This window comes from Phyllopteryx taeniolatus, chromosome 3, assembly GCF_024500385.1.
Source record: "Phyllopteryx taeniolatus isolate TA_2022b chromosome 3, UOR_Ptae_1.2, whole genome shotgun sequence".
Classification (NCBI taxonomy): Eukaryota; Metazoa; Chordata; class Actinopteri; order Syngnathiformes; family Syngnathidae; genus Phyllopteryx; species Phyllopteryx taeniolatus.
This window is the reverse complement of record NC_084504.1, coordinates 23427362-23446656: the sequence shown is the minus strand read 5'-3', so window position 1 is coordinate 23446656 and position 19295 is coordinate 23427362. Positions and strand designations below refer to the sequence as shown.

The 19295-nt window shown below is 40.8% G+C and overlaps 1 protein-coding gene across 1 annotated transcript in view; it reads right to left on the bottom strand.

Annotated features, from left to right (window-relative positions):
• fbxl17 (F-box and leucine-rich repeat protein 17) overlaps positions 1 to 19295 on the bottom strand; it is a 238433-nt gene that overhangs the window by 130803 nt on the left and 88335 nt on the right. Inside the window, exon 8 of the mRNA XM_061767764.1 lies at positions 13818 to 13948. Coding sequence (XP_061623748.1) covers positions 13818 to 13948 — 131 coding nt within the window. The remainder of the gene's footprint in view (positions 1 to 13817; positions 13949 to 19295) is intronic.

Below are 19295 nucleotides of genomic sequence, written 5' to 3'. Positions count from 1 at the left end.
GCACTTTTTTTGGGGGGGGAGGGGAGGAATGCGCATTATACACGAGAAATTACGGTATGTGAAGTGGCCGTTATCGTTAATAACTGACATGGACGTCCATCCAAGTGATGGTGCGCGAGTAATTCCTCCATGCCCAAGATCACATGGTGCAACTGTGCTGTGTCCAGGGAAGTTACCATGCTTGAGTGCAGCGAGTCAAACAAATCAAAGGAGTCAAGCGTGCACAAGCACGGCAGGAATGCTGAGTGTGAGTGCACCCTTAATCAGTCCCAGTAGAGATTTCAGTTTGCTCACAGCCAAGTGGAGACATATGCTCTACATACTAGTGCACAGCATACATTTATATGTTTAAAAATTCAGAACAACTTTGACTGAAGTGAATGTGGCTCTGGTTCTGATGCAGTCATCCAAATCTCTTGATACAGCCAGAGAAGGTCGGACGTCAGAGGTGGTGATGAAAGCAAAACCAAAACTCTTGTAAACAGTCAGCGCTTAAAGGGTAGTTGGAAATTAAAAAAACAAGAATTAAATAATCTTTGTTAAAACAGTCACTATGACTTGTAGTACACGATAAATTAACACACTCATGGATGGCCGCACTCATCGAAGCCACACCCCCATGGTCACGTAAAAAAAAAAATCAAAGTAAAATAAAATAAAAACATTCCAAATGATAACATTTAATGTTTAAGTAACACTCAATTAAACGTAAGGTGCTTTTCTGGGGTTACAAAGTAACTAGGCGACAGATCAAATTTATCGTGTAGTAGTGTCAAGTCAATGTTTTTTTAAGAAATATATATATTTTTTTTTTTATTGCAAATTCCCCCATTAACATTCAAAGCAATCTCTGTCTCTCTGAAATTGGAGGGAATTGCAGTCTATTTCTTGCACACATTACCACTGAAGGAAACCATTTTAAAAAAACATTTCCTACACATTATTTTCTGGATTATAGCTAAGGAGAGAAATAAGAAAAAGAAAGAAAGAAACATTTAAGACACAGTTTTTGTTGTTTTTTTTTTTAAGGGTTACCAGGTGAGGGCAGCCCGCAAGTGACAGCTCCAACAAAACAAACAAGAAAGAAAGCAGAAAGAAGAAAAAACAAGGCCACCATTTTCTTCGGAGGAAAAGTAGCAGCTCATACAGTGATGGCTGTATGTGATGTCCTGGAAGGCCACTAGTAAGTCTGATAAATCCACAAGTGGAAAAAATGCGGGTCGACTTCGACTTTAGATATTGCGTCATAATGATTTTTCTCAGGGAACTAAAACAGGATGGTATGTAAAGGAAATCGTGTGTGTTCATTAGTTCTGTTTGCACATGTCTGTGCTGTCACATTAGGCCTGCAAAACTCCAGACCGCAAGGTCATTGGCGCCACATTATTTGTCTTTTCAACATCTCCGTGTAGCAGCTTGGTCTTGCAAACCCTCTTACCTGCACCGCAGGCAACCTATGAGTCCAAGCTCTCACTGGAAACCAAAAAAGGAGATAACCCCGACATCAATGTGAATGCACTAACATTTTCCCATATAGCTGTGGCCTCACACTTAAATGCACCAGCAAAGAGCCACACTTACTGTACATACACAGACGGGCTCTCCAGCTGAGCTCGAGAGACCTTCTTTAATAGCGCTTGGCTTCGAGGGGATCTGATGGGACCTTGGGAGCAAAGGAGGGTTTAAAGAGTCATTGCTTTAACGAAGGAAAATATGACACCAGAAAGGAAGACGAGGATGGAGTGAGGGGAAAAACAAACTATGAATTCAGAAAGATGAATAGTGTGAGAGAGGAGGGGGGAAATTAAGTCAGGGAGGTGAGAATGTATAAGTCTGAGCAAATACTGTCGTTATTACCAATCTCTGAAGGGTGGTGGCATAAGCTGAACAGACTGGAAGTTGGGCAGCACTGCTACCAGCGGCGACTGGTGTCCGCTTCACAGCACCGCAACCTGACGAAGGCTTAAAAGGTAATGGAAGTGGACATAAAATATAGGAGCTTTGGCACGCTTGAAGAGTCAAGAGTGTTTGATAAGTCCAAGCCCACTTCAGGTTCTACACAGTCAACATTGAAGGTCTGACACATTTAGCACCCTCGATTTGTCAAACTTGAACTAATGTTAATTAAAAGGGGAGGAAAACATACTTTTTAGTATGTCTTAGAGGGTTTAGAGGTGTGATCACTCTGCCAAAAGGCCCGGCCGGGTACAACTTATAAATAAGACGATAGAAACCCTAAGTTCTTTGGCAGGATAACTGTCGCTATAATGCTTTTCTTCACACCAACCTTTTCCTCACTCTAAAATATAAAGAGGTCTGACTGGCCAAAAAAATTACAACTTCAATAAAATGAGGTGGTAAGAAATTCCAACGCAGCGGGACGCTTGCCCATGTTTCCATGGTGTGTCTAGAGAATGTTATCATTAAGTCCCAACAAAATAGTAATGTATCAGTATTAAGAGGTTGTGTCAAAATTATGGTGATTCTTAAGAAGAAAAGCATCACTGTTCTTGCCATGGGGCCCGGCTGAGAATTTTGACTTCGCTTTCAAGTCCCACAGAATATTGTGTAATTTTCACAATATCAGCACCAAACCTACCAAAAGAAAAAGTTAACAGTTGGATTACAGCTGACAAATATAAACTTTCACGACAGTGAACGAGTTAAGATATAATACCGATGGACCAGCCAAAACACCTTCGCATTGGCTAATAGTATTGCTCAGAGTTGTGTGCAGGTGGTATTTTTCTTTTCCGTTTTACATTACTTTCCAGTGACACATATCCAATATAACTATAACCTTTATTGAACACAAAACAACCTGCCTGTGCACAGATTCAAAATGCAGGTACAACAACTACACACAGGCAATGAGGTTCTTTTCCCATTTTAAGCAGGCATGTTGAGTTTATTAACATCCTTAAAGCTAGATTTGGTAACTTGGAACTACACTGCAAACTTCCTAAGAGTTCACTAATTATTTGCCACTGTCACAGAGTTCCTTTTAAACCGGAGGGGTTACAAACTATCAGCTGACTCGCAGGTTTCATTAGGCCCCACACACACACACACACACACACACACACACACGCACGCACACTAGGAATAGCAATCAGCACAGTATTTGTCCCCAGGACCGTCTAATACAAACCAGGTGAGCAACAACAGCAGTTAATAATAAGTCCAATTTACTTCCAAACTTGCATCACAGGGCATCGTTTAAAACAGCAATTTGAAAGAGTAAATCAGTCTCGGAGCAAAGACATTCGCTCTGTTTATCCCCTGAGATTTGTATACAAATATCCCAGTGAACAAATCTAAGCAGACGTCCTCCATCCGTTTAACGATAGTCGCAATTTCCTTTCTTCTTCTTTGGATGAAAATGACCTCCGTGTATTTCTTCAGCACTCGACACCATGGGTAATTTTCTCCATTTCAGCCGCTGATTCAGAAGCATTTGCATAAACATTTTCGCTTTTGAGGCTCCCATAACAGAGCGCGGCTCTAAAACGCAATTACTCTCCTAAATAGTGGTGACTAATTACAGAGGTGTGACAAACAGGTAGCGGAACGGAGCAGGCGGCCTGAAACACAACGGCTGGGTCGGTCGGCTACTGTGGAGCGAGTGGCTCAATGGGAAGCAGTAAATTCATTTAGGCTGGCTTTATTAAACCCCGCTCCTTGGGCCCTGCATCATGCTCTCCCTTTGGCTCTCGCACTCTCCTTGCTCTCATTTGCGGGGCGGCGGATGTGCCGTGGGTAAGAAAGCAGAGATCATGCCGATGAGAGCGGCGCAGAACGAGCGGGGAAACGCTGCAGGGAGGTACGTGGGGTTAATAGATGAAGAGGGAACAGCAGTGAGAGGATGTGTAGGAAGAAGGGAAGTGAGCGGAAGAAGGAAGACAAAGGAGAGGGATGGTATCAATAAAAGCAGCACTATAATAAAGAACGAGAACAAGGCAAACTCATACCACATGCTGGCAGGACAGAACAAGGGCACATGGACATGTGCGCAATTGATGATAAAGAAGGAGGACATAAAAGGATAAGCATATAAAAGAATACTTTTCAACATGGCTTTCTCCAAAGGCCCCCCAGAGAACAGAGGAAGAAGGAAAATTACAGCTTTGGTCCTCAAACCAGGGCCAAATGCCAGGTCTCCAACATGGTGGAACAAGAGCAGCCGAGCCCTGCGGTCTCTTTACCATTTAGATTACACAGGCGGCGCTCTGACCTCACAGTATGGACGACCACAATAAGCCACGGAGTCTGCTGCCTGCCACCTGTAACCCAAACAACCTGTACACAATAATACTAACCAAAGTTGGATCCATGCTCGGTTCACAAACTTCATTCATTCCGATAATGTTTCCCTTTTATATGAATGGATATCGTATCCAGCCCCAGTATTTTGGGTTTAGTTAAAAATTATATAGACATAAATGAACTCTATACTGTGTCTATGTTCTAAAGAATAGTGCAGATGATCGCCACAACAAACTGCATAGCGAGATCAGAAACACCAACACCCGTCACGTGTTATATACGTGTTTTCCTTTTGTTCAACAATATTACGATAGGACTCCTCATAGCATTATAATTTCACTTCTCACTTTCTTGGGAGCCATACTCGGGGCTAATTTAAACCAACAGCAAAAAAGGGTAAATCTTCTGGATTTTACAACGCAAGTGAAAGCACAAAGAGCGATCAACATGGATCCTGTAACTGTACACAAACTGAAGCATACTTCATGAACTGAACTAAGATCTGATCGAAAATCTTGTTCATAAACCGATTTTCTCGTGAACTGAGGTTTGACTGTACAGTGAACCCCCCATTCATCACTGCGGATATGTTACAGACTCACCTGCAAAATAAATAAATCAATCAATTTTAAAAAGTGTTTTGTTTTTTTTGTTTAAATAGCTTTACTCCTCCCTTTAAACACACTTAGTTATTAAAACACTTTTTTGCAGGAACACTAAGTATTCCTTAGCACCTGTTCTCACTCAGAGTTCCCCAAATATGAGGTATAGTGTGCTTGCGTCAAGCTACTTGCCACTCCTAGTTTAAATTTACTGCAAAACAGCAACAAAACCAAAGAGAGTTCAACATTGTATAGTTAAACACCCAAATGTTTAACCAAACCGTTTAATTTAACTAAATGAAAGTCCGCTAGGTTAATGCCAACATACAATGTGAAATGCCATAGACGGGGCTAACGAAACTAAGCATAGACGGTACAGCAATTATAAACCTTAAAACAACTGCTTCTTTCACAAACAAAGCAGCAATACATACAAACATACCCTACAGCAACACTCACAGACATCAGTGGTGTCGTGCGAAAACCTCACATCTCCAAAACTATCTTTTTTCAGGAAATTAAAAAAAAAAAAAAAACTGTTTCGTTAACAGTTTAGTGAGCCATTAACATTTCATTACCAAAGAGAGCAAGCTATTTTCAACACATTATATTGGTCAATGATTCGAAAAGCTGGCATACCCACCTGGGGACTGACCAATAGTACTGATTTGTTAAAAAAATAAATGAAATTGACCACATTTGAACATGGGAGTTTTCGGCCCGACATCAGCAAGATATTTTCCCCGCTCTCTGGGAACGGTTATTAAAATGGAAAAAGGTGGTACTGCATTACAGCGCCCTCTTCCTGCTCTTAATAATACTGCATCACTTCCAATAGACCTCAGTGCAGCCAGGCAGGTTGCAGCACAACGTGCTATTACACTGAATGGGCGCAACTCGAAATCTGGACTTGCTGCATACTGGAGAAACCCATAAAAATGAGCTAGCTCTTGAACATCTGTGCTATAGCGGGGGAACGCTGTAGTTTGTTTCCCTGGCATGGTCCTTTTCATTTGAACCATTTTGAACTAAATTGAACCGAGCGCATGCTGGGCGGGTGATGGCTGTTGCAGAATGAACATGGAATAGAGAAAGCACATCTCACAAATGGCTTGAAAACAAATTTTGAGCCTTGGTTTTTGCCTTTTCATTGGGGCCTGGTGACCATGCATGTTCTCACAGAGTCCATTGCTGTGGTTCCTGGCCATTGGAGCACTTCATGAGAACAAGATGGCATTACCTACTGACCGACTGATTCTAAGTGACGCCGATCACTTTTAACACACAGAACCATCTGCAGGGTGAATAATGGATGCAGTCTCGGCTTTCACAGGCCTGAGGAAACAAGCCAAGCTCCTTGGCGGGAGTCACACTGAGTCCTGTGGCCATATGTACTTTACTTACACACACACACACACACACACAAATGCCTAATGCAGCCTGGCCAAAAACCGGAGTATCTACACATATGCCTAAATAGATGTACTCAAAGACATGCCCTGGTGACTTTGGGTGTTAAATTGAAACTATGTTGGCCTGGTTTAAAAATCATACACGACAAAATAAAATAATAATAAATCAAGAGGGTACGATCAAAATGACTCATGCCCTTTGCTTGCCTGAAAAAGTCTGGAAATTAGGCTGTGGAACATTTTGGAATCGACTTTTTATAAATCCAGTCGGGGGGGGGGGTCCGTTTAACAGGAAAGTAACCTTGAGAAAGGAAGTAAATGAAAAACATAAAACCTCCAAAAAGGGTGAACCTGGATAAAAGCAAGAAAATCTAATAAGAGAAAAATCACTCTCAGTAGCAATCTTCTTTTTGGAAAAAAACATGTTGCATCTTCAGGTCTTTAAATTATGTTTACTACATTGGCTACTTGTCTTTTCTCCTGCACTGGTAATCGACCAACGCAATAACAATTTAGACAACATGACCAAACACAGGGAAACAGGAGGAAGATGTATTTGAACAAAATTGAGACAATAATTCTTGGCATCACGGGTCAAGAATATGGTTAGCATGGCTTTCAGTGTCAGGATTTTGACTCATTTTGTTAGATGATAGCACTTTAAGGCCAGCGTCTAATGCAGTGACACAGCTGTGATATGCATGGCTTTCCTTGGAATGAATTGCATTTGGGCGCTTCATGATCTAAGACCAAAGCAGTGAAGATGGACATTCACGTTAGAGATTTAACAATGGAAGTGAGAAGGGACAGCTCATGGATATGTAAAGCTTTAAACGATACCAAACATCCATCCATCTTTTATAGCCCTTGTCCTAATTAGGGTGTCGAATTACTCGAAGCATACTGCAAAAGCAACCATAGAGGTTTTTGTTTTTGTTTGTTTGGTTTTTTTTGTTAAGCAAAGAAGTTCAATGTTATGCAATGGGCAAGTCAATCATATGACCTGAATCCAATAGAGCATGCATTTCACTTGCTGAAGACAAAAATGAAGGAAAAGCATCACCAGGGAAGAAATCCAGCATCTGGTGATGTCAATTCGTTCCAGACTTCAGGCTATAATTGTCTGCAAGGGATTTGCTAACAAGGAAGTTTATAATTGTTATTTTATCTCATTACTTTTGGTCCCTTAAAAATTGAGACGCATACACAACCTATTGTTTACCTGATATGTATGTAAATACTCTCATATTAAAGCTCAAAGACTCCACTTAAAGCTCATTTTGTTTGCTTCATTTGAAATCCATTGTGGTGGTGTTTAGAGGCAAAAACATGAGAATTGTGTCAATGTCCTAAGATCTGTAGACCTAACTGTATACTTCAAGAATAAATAGACTAGAGCACTAAAGTGACGGTGCGCACTTCATGAGAAGTAGTCTTAAGCAACATCATTTAAAAAAGAAAAGCGAGTTTGAATGTTAATTGGTTATAATAAGAGATGGAAGATGCTGCAGGTCAAAAGAAAATGTAGGGGCCCTATTAGTTCTTTCCACTTCTTGCCTTTGTGTCACCATCCTGAATACTTAAAGGCATTGGAGTTTGACGCTGCCATTACTCAAAATTAAGCACCGCGGCAGCGTGTTTGTCGTAGCGCACCTTCACATGCAACCTGCCAAAAATAATCACTTAAGCGTTTGTTTGCTTGACAGCGGGAGAGTGTAAAGAACAGAGAAAGGCAACTGGAGGAGAGATGAAGTGTGAGAAACCAAGATGGGAAAACAAGGCGGGGCAAAGTGTTGATTGGCTATGTGAGGTTCATTGAACAAGTGTTGTCTTGCCATCATGTCTAACAACCCAGCAGCCGAATTGCTCTTCAGAACACAACTTTACCGCCCCTCCCTCCTCCAACTTTGAGCATCACCTCACACATGAGTAATTAGACCAGCACCTAGATTTGTAATATAAATAATGAAAGTCCCTTCAATGACTTTCACTTGAGAGCTACATGCAACGGTGAGGAGCAGAAAGCACTGATGCAAGTGTGAAGGTTTCAGAGGAGCCCAAAAAAGAAGTGACAAGGACATCGGGAACGCCCCTCAGCAACTCTCCTCAAATCTAGAGAGACAGATGGTGGAGTAACAAGACGAAGACAAATGTCTGTCGCTCCCTGTTAAGGGCTCGGCTGACATTTTGCTTGGCATTTAGAAAATAAGTTTAAAAAAAACACAACAGAAAAGGGGTTAGCTCAGATAAAATAGTTGGCTGGAGTAAGTAAGTAAATGTTATTTTTTGGCACTTCTCACAGAGACGATTCCCACAGTCTTGTGTGGTTAAAATTCAAAAGAAAATGCCGAAGCACAAACGTTATGCAGTTCATATGACAACGAACAATCAAAAAAGCAATAAACAATCGTTAATAAAAAAAAAAAAAAGGTTTTGGACTACTTTTTAAAAATGTTGACGGAAGTGGACACCAATTGTACATGGAAGCTTACATCCCATTTCCACTCCAATATTGACTTGGGGTCTGGTCTAATTGTCGGTTTTCCATTTCAAAATAGTACAACGGGAAACAACCAAGAACCACACCACATTAAACATATCAGTTGGGACCAGACACACTAAAAAACGGATGACAAGAAAGATGTCCTGTAGTAACCATGTGGCAGTGGAGACAAATACATTTGAGTGAAGACTGAAGACAGCAAGAAAATGCACGGCTGCAGTGAAGTGGAGACTGGGGAGTAGTATACAACAGCGTCTAGAAGTTAGGCACAGCGACAAGGTAACCTTATGTTAGCGCTAAGAATTTCCCTTGACCTCCGTGGACAAACATCCATCAATTTTCTATACCACTTATTCTTGACTCTGAAACAAAGGCCAAACAAACACTGGACTGGTTGCCAGTCTATTACAGGGCACACAAAGAGAGACAACCAATCACATTTACAATCACACGCTCCCTGAGTGGGAACTGAACCTATGATGGCCGCAGAAAGGAAGTGAACCACTACTGTACATTGTCTGACTCCACTACTGTATTGACAGTTTGCTTTATTGTGAAGGAATGTTACCACAGTAAACAAAAATTTGCAATCACATTCATGCACACGCACACACACACACACACACACTGGATTATGGGCATTTTAACAAAGGCAATGATCAAAATTACAATTACACAGAAAACAATTCTTAAACTGTCCGAGCTTTAAATTTTTTCACAGACAGTAAAAATGATACTGAACATCTGTATGTACAAATCAAATTTTAATATCACTAAGAATCATTCCAGTCTCAAGACAAATACAATGTTTGTAACCACACAAAAGAAACAGTGTGTGAACAGTCAACAAATCCATTAGGTATAAAACACAAAGACTCTTGAAGATGGGGGGGAAAAACAGCTATCATAAAAAAAAAATGAAAGAAAACTCAGGCATCTATTCAACTATTCCACTTTGATCATAGCTTCCTCCCAATTTTCAAACTGTGAAATTTGAAAAATGTCGCTCCCACTTTGGCCAGCTATCACGGCTAGAGACGATACCGAGAAATAACCGGCCCGCTCGACGCCACGCGCATGCAGCCCATTGTATCCTCTCATGCCGAGAAATGACAGTGACCAAAAATTGACGTCCCACTGTCGCAATCTGCCCATTGGCGTGCGACGCAGGAAAAGTCTTGATTTGTTCATCTTTTCTCACTTTATTACGTGGATGCTATTCGCGGCCATTACGTAGAAGGATCGGCGAGATCCAGATGGCGCAGTGTTTCTTTTGGCGCAAAATGAAAGACAAGTGAGAAGGGAAGAAAAAAAACAAAGAGGCGGCAAAAGAAAAATGACCAAGTACTTTACCACCCACAGGGCTGTATCTCTCCAATGGCCTCTTATCAGGGGACAAATTGATCCTGGAAATAAGGGGTCATTTCCTGCGCCTGTTTACCTGCTCCTGGCCAAGTGCCATCCCACTGAAGCATTCACACTGCTTCTGACCCTGCTGTGCCTTCAGAGGACTATTGTGAAGAGGGCTCGAGTCATTTTGGTCTTCACTGTGATGCCAAGCAAGAGCTGTTGGTATGCGTCCCTACAACTGTGTGTGTGTGTGTGTGAGAGTGTGCGTGTGACTGTGTGTGTGTGTGTGTGTGTGTGTGTGTCTGTGAATGCATGCCTGTGCGCGTTGATGTCCATGACACAGAGGACCTGCAAAACCTTGAAACACATGCACGTCACACTGGTTTGTAACTGCTTTGGTGTATAAGAGTAAAGGGGGTCCATAGTTTGCCACAGGTTACGCACGGCCCACAATGCATTAGTTTGCGCAGCAGTATAAGAATACAGTGGTGCCTTGACTTACAAGTGCCCAACTTAAGAGTTTTTAGACTTATGAGCCATGACTTGGTAATTTTTTTATTTTTGCTTTGTGTTGCGAGCCAAAATTTTAGTAAGGAGTAAAGCTTCAGATTGAGTGGCTGGGAGCTGGAGCATTGGCATCATAAATATTGAGGCATATAAAGCAAGTGGGTAACTATGAGCAAATAAGATTTGCCTATTGTAAAATACTAAAATAAAAAATAAGACAAATTACGACTAGCATTAAGTATTTTTAGTATTATATTTACATTTATATGTAGCCATTAATTTCTTTGTATTGTTTTTCCTTTGTAATTACAGTGGAAGCGATACAACAGAAATCAGATAAAACGGACCGTCGGGACTGAACAATGTGTCCAAAAATAGTTTCACTCAACTGCCACTGACAAAGTCTGCTAGTTCCAGAACTGGCCGCTGTTGTTTACTGGCGCTGTGGCGCAATGTAAGCAGAGAATGGCACTGACGTTTTTCCTGGTCACAGATACATAATATGACAAGATGTGGCTCCCGTACCTAAGTGGCAGCCATATTGAATGTCAGGGGCATTGACGTGGCGGCCATGTCATGATGGTTATATCTATTGTGCCGTAGAGAGAGAGAGAGAGAGAGAGAGAGAGAGAGAGCGGCATGGCGGCAGTGTTAACTCTGAGGAATACAAAACACTCTGGAGTCTGGAACATGCTATTTTGGTACAATAACAGTTTTTTTTTGTCAAGCCATTCGCCTTTGGCAACGGATTTGGAACTAGGAAGCACACTAATTCCTCACGGCTCAAGACAGCGACTCGCCCATGACGAGCACTGTATGTCTACAATGCCACCATGACCAAGCACACCAGCGTGGTAAAGGTGGATAGAATATAAAACTTTCAAACATTTTCAAACTTTTTTTAATATTTATTTACAACAACTTTATACTGAACTGGGCATAACTTGGTGCATATGGCCTCAATGTAAAGGACAATCAGCTATATCGGACGACAAACCGCACCTATTAGGCTGTTTTTTAAGGTTCCACTGGATTATTAATCATTAAAACATATGTATCGAATTGAATGCACATTTGTTCACTTCTTTGCCGGTTTAACCTCGTAGATTGCTATGAAAAATTCAAATTTGTCTCGAAATCAAAATTTTGTCCATAGCAAAATAGCTGCATTTTAACTTTTGCTTCTGTGGCAAATACCTTCAGGTATTTAATATTCATATCAGGGAGGAAGTGGGACATTGTGCTTGTACAGTATATGCAAGTGTCAGGCCAACTTAGTTCCAGAGGTGTATCTCAAAGGTGTTTCATAGAAGTAGCTGTTGTTGGGAGTGTCATCACATAGCGGCTTGCAAGCTCTAGTCATGCATGATGAAACCGGGAAAACCTGACTGCATTTGCAAGTGAAAGCGGGAGAACTCAAATACTATTATTACCTGACTGAGTTTGAACATTTTTAGGATGATGCAAGCACGCACCACATAATATATAGCACGATCCGGTGTGGCAGTATTATTGGTGCTTTAAATCCAACATGTTCTCACACACCCACATACGCACACCTTTAAATACAAGCATCCACACCCACCTTCATGCATCGAGCCGTGTTACTGTAAAGAGTAACAATAAAGCATCTTACGACTGCAAGGCTTTTATTTGCTTTCAGCCCTTGAGCAGCAGTCGGCATGTACACATTCACACACATACATACATGTACACACAACAATAAACACACTGAAATGTCCAGGAGGCACTGAGAGTAAACTGGACCTACGACTTGTGGATTTTAAAAATGGATGGTGGAAGATTCATCAAGAACGGCTGACCACCTCAGTCACCCTCAAAGCTAAAACACACAATATTCCCAAAGGGTGATCCGGACAATTCCAGTCAGATGCATGCACGTCTTGAGCCAATGAGCCAGTTCAGTGAATATCATTACGGCATCAATGCACCACGTTGTGTGTGTGTGTGAGTGGGCGCGTGCAATTCAAACTTCATGTTTTTATGATTGAAAGGAGGTAGGCAGGGTATTACCGTCTCATTCCCATCACGTGTCTGGTGCAAAGTCAGTGCAAGAATGATTCCACACACACACACACACACACACACACACACACACAGTTGCACCATGTGCACCACGTTAAAATTCAATATTGTGTTCACACTCCTGAGCTAGACTGGGAGCACAGTCGGCGAAGGAGCAACAACCGTAGCTGCAAATCGATAGATTAAATTGAAACATATGAATAAAACACGGGGTGATAAATAAAAGAGGAGATGGTTTACTCTTGTTGCTACAATACTGTGCAGCCCCCCGTCTCCCAAAGCAGATGGTGGTAGCAGCGGAGACAGATGACCAGAGTGACAAAGAAACACAGAAAATGTGCTTCATATAATTTTTGTTTCAGGGTTTTAAGATGGATTCTTCTTCTTCAGATGTGTGTCATGAGTGTGTTATCTTCCATTGGCTGTGTATTTTTAAAAAGTTAATCAGCCTAATGAAACATCCATGTTGCCATTAATGAAACGTTTAGTTTAATGCCAAATGGAAGATCATATCAAACTATCAATCAGTAGCCAAAACGTTTCTTCATATAACCACCAATAAATGAACAAATTAGCAATTTTGAATACTGTAGAGATGTCAAAGATGTGATTAAAATATTGTATTAATGCCTCACATCTGTCAGCTCATAGATACGAGAAAAAAGAGACTAATTGTAACAGTCAACACATTATTTGTCAATCAAGACACTAATGAGCCATTTTGGGGGGGAGATTAGGGAAAACCCTCTGTAACTATTTTCCTCTCTTTTATTATTTATGTGCCATTTTCCCCCCCCCTTTCTGCGGGCTTACATTAAAATTGTGCTAATTTCTGGGGGGGAAAAACTTGCTTTGCTTGCTTGCCTTAATATTGCAAGATTACAAGGCGTCATTGTTTTGGATTTATTTGGCATGGCATGGCATAGCATAGCATGGTATAGTAAGTATATGCCTGGGCCTCTATATATCAACAAGCTATACCGATGTCACAATTTTCTCAGAAATAAACACTTAAACTGCTGACTGTGTGAGGCCCGATTATCAGTGGTAATCAAGTGCCTACATTGACGGGATCCCAAAATGACACCGTGTGCGTAACACAGAGACACTGAAAAGAACAGCCTGACATACCTGTCATTGATGCTCCAGTTGAGGCAGAGGTTGAGGGAGCTGAGGTTACGACACTTCCTCACCACCTCCATTACCGTCTCATTGTTCAGCTCAGAAATGTGCCGCAGGTCCAGGACGGTCAGGTTACGAAGCTAAAAACATGGTAAGGTAGTTTTAATTACAGGATTTGTGTTGAAAATGTTGCGAGCCAAGGCACACTGCATGGAAAAAGGAGGTTGCGTAGCTCACCGAAACATCAAAATGGATGCACACAGCAACATCGAGCTAGGCAAAAACTCACAATCAGATGCTCACACAAAGACTAAGGCCTGGTACACACAAATATAATTGGGATATTTCCGTCCCAATTTTGTCCCTTCCCTACCAAGGATGAGAAACTTCTGATTATCCTATTACATTATCTTCTGGTGCGAGGTGTGTTAAGAGTGAATTTTTCCACATAATAGGGTCCGAAATGGGTGGGAGTCGACAATCTTAAATATTAAACGTTCAATATTAACGAATAAAAATCTTCATATGTGTGGGGAGCCGAAGACTCCCGAGTCATGACATGAAATAGTTTGGAATACTTCTGTAAAAAAAAATAATAATAAAATAAAAATAAAAAATTTATTTTAATTTCCAAAACCTCCGTCATTCCCTCCCCTCGTCTTGCATCTTGTGCTTCCCGGGTGATGCCTTTTCTTCTTCGTTTTTGTTAGATAACGTTTGATGACGCAAGATTTCTGTCTTGGCGGACTAGATTACAGATCAGTGATGGAACAGAGTCTTTATGTGTGTGGTGTGCAGTGTTGAGATTTATCGGCACATACCGCACACAATACGACCAAAACTGTTAAACACCTGATTTTTTTTTATGTTCATCTGTGGGGTCTGTAACAAACAAAAAAATCTCTTCAAATTGTTTTGAAATCCTTGTGTGGACCAGAGACCTAACCCGCCAAGTTGGCGCAACTCGACTACGCCCTTAAAGCCACACGTACAACACTGTTGTGACTTTCAGTTTGTCCTAATTAACAGTACTTACACTTTATAAAATCAGTTCATTTTTTTACATCCTCTTATATAATGTTTTATTACTGGTATGTTTTTATACAATTCAGGGCTATTCTGCTTTATCAAAAACACGTACCAAAAAAAATGGTGGCCTTTTTTGGGGCGCTTTAATAGATTAATGACATTTCAATTCATTTCAATGGAGAAAATTCCTTTGATAAGTATAAAAGTCAAGACCTTGGTCACATAATGAATTTAACTTGGACGTCAAGGTGCCACAGTTTTTTACTTTTCGTTACATTTTTGTTTGGTGGTGTGACGTGAGCTTTTTCAAATATAAAATTTGTGGCTTGGCTCAATAAAGGTTGTGATAGTCAACTGGAAGCGCTAATTGTCATGAAAGTCTCCACATAACGTTTACATGTTTCATTACTGTGGTTTTGAGTAGCAATGTGTTTGCAATAGTTTAAATGGGCCCAGCAGTTAACTTAATGTTAGTTTAACAAGGACATTGACTAGGAATTGAGATAATTGTTATAATTCTTACCCTTTGTCTGATGGGTAAATAGACATCTATTGGACGGAAGTATTTTTGTATTTGTTTGTTTTTTAAAGTGGATAGTGTGCATTTTGACTTATGGAATGGTAGGAATGTAGACTTAGCTAAATTATAAAGCACTCCTGAAAAAAATCATCCTTTTGAAAATTTGCCCCCCAAAACATTTTGAGTCTCTTTCTCCTATGATGTTTATGCACACATACACCAATTAAAAAGACTGTGTTCAAAATGTGTTCAATTTCAACACTAAGCCATCAAAGCATAAGAAGGGTCTGCTTGGCAGTTAGTTTTCCAATATGTGCTTCCATAACTGGTGGCAGGACTTGAACCAATACTTGTGCATACACTTCCTTTCTTCCTTTCATCTCCCCAATTTTAAATAATCCCTCTCTCCTATCTGAATACCCCCAAAGAGGTCCCAGGATTAATCCTGTAGTCAAAATCTTAGCTTCCTGACATGCACGGTGTCCCAAAAAAAAAAAAAAAAAAAAACACTCTCGCTTTTGAAAAAGAATGACGCACATTTAACTGCATGCGTGTTGATGCGGGTAAGGTAATAGAAGAGGCATATTCCAGGCGGCCACCAGGGAGGCGGGGTGCTAAATGTCACGGCCGAGGCTAAAAAGAAAACAAGCTCACATTGGGCGTTAAGATCACTGAGCACCACTGTTGGCTCCATAGGTTTTGACATATAAAGCAGCAGCATGAATGCACGCAGCGGCAGAGGTTCATTGTGTGAAGTAATCACACATGGAAAGCGTCTTTCCTCGCATGCTGAGAGCGCTAACCGTCAGAAGAGTGCTATCAAAACCTTTAAACTTGTTAGGCATGAAATAAACATGAAACTGAATTTTTCCCTAGGCTTTAGTGATAACACAGAACACAGTGATAACACAGAGCCGCCCGTATGCACCGTATATGCTGAATAGCCGTGAGGAAAATAAACAGCTTGTGTGTGTGTGTGTGTGTGTGTGTGTGTGTGTGCGTGCGCGCATTGTAGAATGGGGTGATGAATAAGAAGGTCAAGTGAATAAGTGGCTAGCTTTTTAAACATGTAGGTGAATGCGGACGAGCACAAACATGAGCTTATGTTCTCACAAAAAAAAAAAGTTTTTACGGCCCCCTGTGGCCAATGCTGAAACAAACAATCTGAATTATTCATCCACAATAAACCTGATCTGTGTGTGTGCGTGTCATTATATCCAATTAGATTTGCCATGTGACCATTACATATCCTCACACATATTTAGATTTATGAACCTGATTAAATCTGAAGGAAAATTTATGAATGTGATTAAACCTGAAGGAAATCCCCCCCGAGGACAAAAGTCGTATTTGCTCACTAAATTTAAAACTGCTTATGTCGGCTAAACCGAGCTGCTACTACAGCCAATGGAGTGCATTTCATTGATGTGGCTAACCAATGGGAAATGGGGTCAACCACAGTCAGATTCGATTGGCCCGTAGTGTAGCTAGGTGGGCGAAAATAGTAAATATATGTGTTGGTGAAAGGGAGGAGGCAGCTAAAACTGGAACTTTCTTAAGCCAGCTATGCAAGCTGGTGAATGGAAGAAAAAAAAAAAAAGAACAACCTTTCAGTAATTACTCAGACCCACATAATGTGACAGGACCTAAAGCCGACATTTGTTTTCTCATAGTTGACAGATTACATTAATTTGACTCAAAACGTTTTAACGGGTCCAATCGAATTTAATCACTTCCACTCGTGAAATAGTTCATTTCGTGCTGACATGTGTCACAGGAATGTATGTGCAGAGGAAGAAAAACAAACAGAAACGGTGTAGACACCAGTGAAGGAAAACAAAGCCAGTGATTTAGGTAGAATGAAAAAGCAACTTTAAAAAAAGTGAACACGAATGGGGGTTTTGCTGTGGGTTCAGTTGATTTTTTTTTCTCTGCTGCCTGTGACCACGCAGACTTCGTCATGTCTCCCAAGCGTTGGCAGCTACACCTGGATAATTATTCATGCTGTTCATAAAAACACAGAAACCTGCAAAATCCAGCTGCTCTGAGGCCTGCCTGGCATCCCCACGCATGAATATACGCAGGCTGGTGCACAAATTAATGCACGCATTGATTTTTATGAATATTCCGAACGCACGCTCAAATGCACAAATACAATGGAGATTCTCGGAACAAAATTGCACACTATGAACTCATGCTGCTCTAATGAATCAAACCTTTTTTACAAAAATAAATTAATCTCCAATCAGTAAATTAACGACCAATACTCATATGTCTTAAAGGCATGTTTTTAATTTAAATGTAGATTGAAAAGAGCAGGAGGGGCTCATTATATGAAGTCTGATGTGTGCGAAGGCAGTATTAAATCTTTCTGCAGTCAATTGGATCTAAATTATGGACAAATTCTCCATTGTTTCCTACCCAAAACGTGTAATCAATTCACATACAGAGATTGATGAGACAACGTCTCATACGTGAGACAATGGGTGTAGCAGCACATTTCTGTATGAAATGAGTATTATTTAATTTGGCGCACATGACCGGAGGGGGTGCTCCTCCTGGCTCGGCTTCAATTAGAGCCTCTTTCAGGCAGGAAGAATGAGAGTCTGAGGTCAAACGCAAAGCGCCGTTTGAAATTAAAGAAAAATAAAATATGCTGTTAAAAGTACACCCGCCCTTGGCTATAAGCGTGGGGAGTTCAATATTAGAGGGGGGTGATTTGACACTTTATTGCATTAAGCCTGTGTTATAGGGCCAGGTAGTTCACACTCACTTACAACTCTTGCGTTATTACTTCATTATTTACACAACCTCGTGCGTCATGCGATGCCAAGCAGGATGTTAGGGTCTGGTGGACCTCATGCGGAGGATATGATGTCATAACCACAAAGCTACAGGACTTCAAGACAGGTGCTGTCCATCAAACCTCACTAGGGACAGTTGTTTTTGTACAAAAGAGCTTACAAGGAAACCATGAGCTGCTAATTCAGAGCGCTGGTTAATTGGTAATTGGGATTTAACCGAGAATACCATTTTTATGGATAAAAACCTTGTTATTTTGGCAATTTGTTTTCATGGCTGCAGTGGTTTGGAGGCTGAAAGAACAACAAAACAATGGTGGACCACAGTTCTCTTGTAGCATTTGTGCTCACAACACAGCAAAAAGTATACATTTCATACACTGCTAGCATGTCGCATTAATCCCTTGTATCATAGGCTTAACCCATACCTGCCGACAAAGGATATTCAAACCAGTTTTGGTTCAGAATAGCAGGCAAAAGCAGTTGGTGCACTTCCGTCGTGTTCCTTTACAACAAGGGTAAGGGCCACCAATGGTGTTCACGGGCAACAGGCCACATGAGTAGCCTCGACGCCTGTTCTAAAAAGCTCATCAGTTATGGGACTTTGTGATTTCCTCGGTACGGTGTGTTGTAGAGGTGGTCATTTGACAATGTAAAATCAAACTGGTTGCCGTTCACATCTCTCAGTTTAAAAACGGTTGGTGATTCTTGCGTTACAATGTGACATTGCCTATTACTGTCCTGGCATTCATAGTACCGTAAAATTGGGACAATTTTTTTTGCTTAGTATTTTTCCTTGATCTAAAGATTTTTCACAAATAAACCACACTGGTTTACAGGCCCGAATAAACATGAAAAAAAACCACAAAGTTTCACTGAGTCAAAAATACCGCTGGTGCTCGAAGTCTGCGTCACAGGGAATTCCGTCCCGTTTTTGGCATGAGGGTGTGCGATTCAGCAGAGCAGATCAGATCAGAATACCGACCTGAATGCTTGATGTGTGCAGATTGGATTTTTTGGTTTTATTTTTATACAGTTAAGGCATCAACATGGAGCTCATAAAAAAAAAAATAAAAAAAAAGAATGAACTGTGGACACAATTTTAGTTGAAGAGAAGCTAAGAATAAACAAATAAGA